Raw genomic sequence first — 2,664 nt, forward strand, 5'->3', positions numbered from 1 at the left:
AACAAAACCAAGACTTAAATTTTGAACACTTCCGTTACTTGACTTTTAACTGTGTCGTTACATGCGACTAAGGATCTTGCTTCACTCCAGTTTATTTTTAGCATATATATAAATATATATATATATATATATATATATATATATATATATATATATATATATATATATATATATATATATATATATATATATATATAATTATTAAGCTACAAATGTCACTTAATATCCAATTCATGCCACTTCTGGAATATCATCGAAGGAATAATAAGTAATAAATGGGTTGGTACTGAAGTGTCTCGAGCACTCGACACAGTACCTTCCAACAACTCCAGTCGACAGTAACCACTAAGCCATCAAGAGAGGTATAAGTTAACGCCTTATCTGCCATACATGTTTACCCATCAGGAGCGGGGAAATTGTACTTAGTGTCGGCATTAACCCACCTCCACCATGACAGCTAAATCCCTTCACTGACATACCTCATGAAGGACGAAGCCAGAGACAATGGGTTTGGGGTCCAGAAGTATAAGGTTACCCTCATCATGTCTGGCAATGCTGCTGGCTTCATGGTGAAACCAGGCCTCGTTTACAAGTCTGCAAACCCCAGGGCCCTCAAGAATAAGAACAAGAACTTGCTGCCCATGTATTGGATGCACAACCCCAAGGCCTGGATCACCAAAATCCTTATGTCTAACTGGTTCATTTAGAGCTTCATCCCTCAAGTTAAGGATTACCTCAACAACTTGTGCATGGAGTTCAAGGTGTTACTGATTATGGATGATGCTGGTGGCCACCCTCTGGATCTTTACTACGAGGGAGTCCAGCTCGAACTCCTCCCTGCCAATGCCACCTCTCTCCTTCAGCCTATGGACCAGGGTGTGATCCGTCCCCTCAAGGCACTCTACACCTGGAACTCCCTCGAGCGCCTTCTGAAGCAATGGACAGTGACAGTGAATTTACGCTGAAGTATTGGCGTAAATTCACTTTTGCCTCATGTCTGACCATTATCAGCTGATCGTTGAGGGATATGAAGAAGTAGACCCTTAATGCACGCTGGAAGAAGTTGTGACCGGAGTGTGTTCATGATTATAAGGGCTTCTCTCCTGAAGAAATTCAACATTCGGCCATTGATAAGGCAGTCCAATTGGCAGGGACGCTTGGTGAAGAAGGCTTCGATGGCATCACTGAGGATGAAGTTGGCACCTTCACTGATGCCCACTCTGAACCCCTGATGGACAAGGATTTGGAAGAGCTGATGAAGTCTGCCAGAGAGGAAGAAGACGCAGCAGGTTCAGGGGATGGGGACAAGGAGGAGGATGAGTGCCTGTCTTGGAACGTCTGTCCCTATTTAAGAGGGCAACCAGGGCATTACAGGAAATGACTGAGGCATGGGATCCTTATATGGAATGCTCCACAAAGGGTTCAAATGCCCTCGATGCGTGCATGACACCCTATAATAACCTCTTCATCACCATGAAGAAGTAGCGACAGCAGCTGCCAATCACCATGTTTCTCGAGCTCATGAATAAGGACCCTCCAAAGCCTCCTGAAGCCCCTGAAGAAGGGCATTTGGTGCAGTCATATCTTCATTGTCATTCATCATACTGCACAGATAAATCATCATCACCTTCAATCAATATTCATCACTGGTGAGTACCTGTATGATTTACATAATCTTAAACTTATCATTATTTCGTTTAATTTTTCAATGCATATTTAAATATTTAGGTACAGTACAGTGCGTAACTGTTCCCTGTACTTGAGAATGTACCAATATCACCCCTATCTACGTTAACAGAAAATGGTAAGGCTTCAATGCTACTGTATGAAAGAAAATGTACATGCCTGAATATAGGGACAACTTGATTAGTTTTTGCATTGGTAAGAATGCAGTAACAGTTGCAGGAGTGTTCACATGTAGTTGTAAGCCAAATATTTTTAAGGGTACAGTAATGTTGTAAGATGGCTCCGAAATGATGGTAAAGTGTTTTAGGATGATAGTTTAAGTTATACTTTGGTGTTTGAGCTATTTAAATAGGCAGTTATAAGCGTTTTTAGAGGGGTCTCCGTTATTCGCAAATTTTACCTATTCGCAGGCGGTTGTGGACCCTAACCCCCATAAATATCGAGGGTCCACTATATGTCTTTGAATACTTTGGAACTAAAGTTTCCTGGACTTTCCATAAGCTAAGGCTAAAGATTAGGCCTACTTCATTTACAATTCGTCAATCCCATTTGGGTATTTTGAATAGCTATAGAATCTGATAGACTTCAAGATGGTAAACTTTTAAACAAAATATATATAAAAAAATCCACCTAAATTTTGTTATGGCTCAAGGTTACCGATAAGGAGAAATATCTGTGAATAGTTTGGCCATAAATTTTGGTACGTATTTCTATTGGGAATGAATATTATACAATTTATAGGTTTTTCATCTATAAAAATATTGTGTTTTTTCAAAACTATTCTGATGATCAGTCAAGTGTTAAATCATTAGTGACATTGATGTAAACTTTTATAATTAAAAACTAAATAACTCTTTAAATTATGAATTCATATTTGTTTGTAATAAAATTACTTTATTGAAATGCACAGACACACAAACCATACAGTAAGATTTCGAAATCAATAGTGAAATACAAATAGTAATAATGAAGATATAC

General features: G+C 38.9%; 1 protein-coding gene across 1 annotated transcript; it reads left to right on the forward strand.

Moving 5' to 3' along the window:
• Positions 1-749: 749 nt before the first annotated feature.
• LOC136840443 (uncharacterized) lies at positions 750-1,381 on the forward strand. The gene is made up of 2 exons (XM_067107120.1): positions 750-950; positions 1,094-1,381. Exons 1-2 carry the CDS (start codon positions 750-752, stop codon positions 1,379-1,381), a joined length of 489 nt encoding a protein of 162 aa, XP_066963221.1.
• The last annotated feature ends 1,283 nt before the right edge of the window (positions 1,382-2,664 follow it).

This window comes from Macrobrachium rosenbergii, chromosome 7 (genome assembly GCF_040412425.1).
Source record: "Macrobrachium rosenbergii isolate ZJJX-2024 chromosome 7, ASM4041242v1, whole genome shotgun sequence".
NCBI lineage: Eukaryota > Metazoa > Arthropoda > Malacostraca > Decapoda > Palaemonidae > Macrobrachium > Macrobrachium rosenbergii.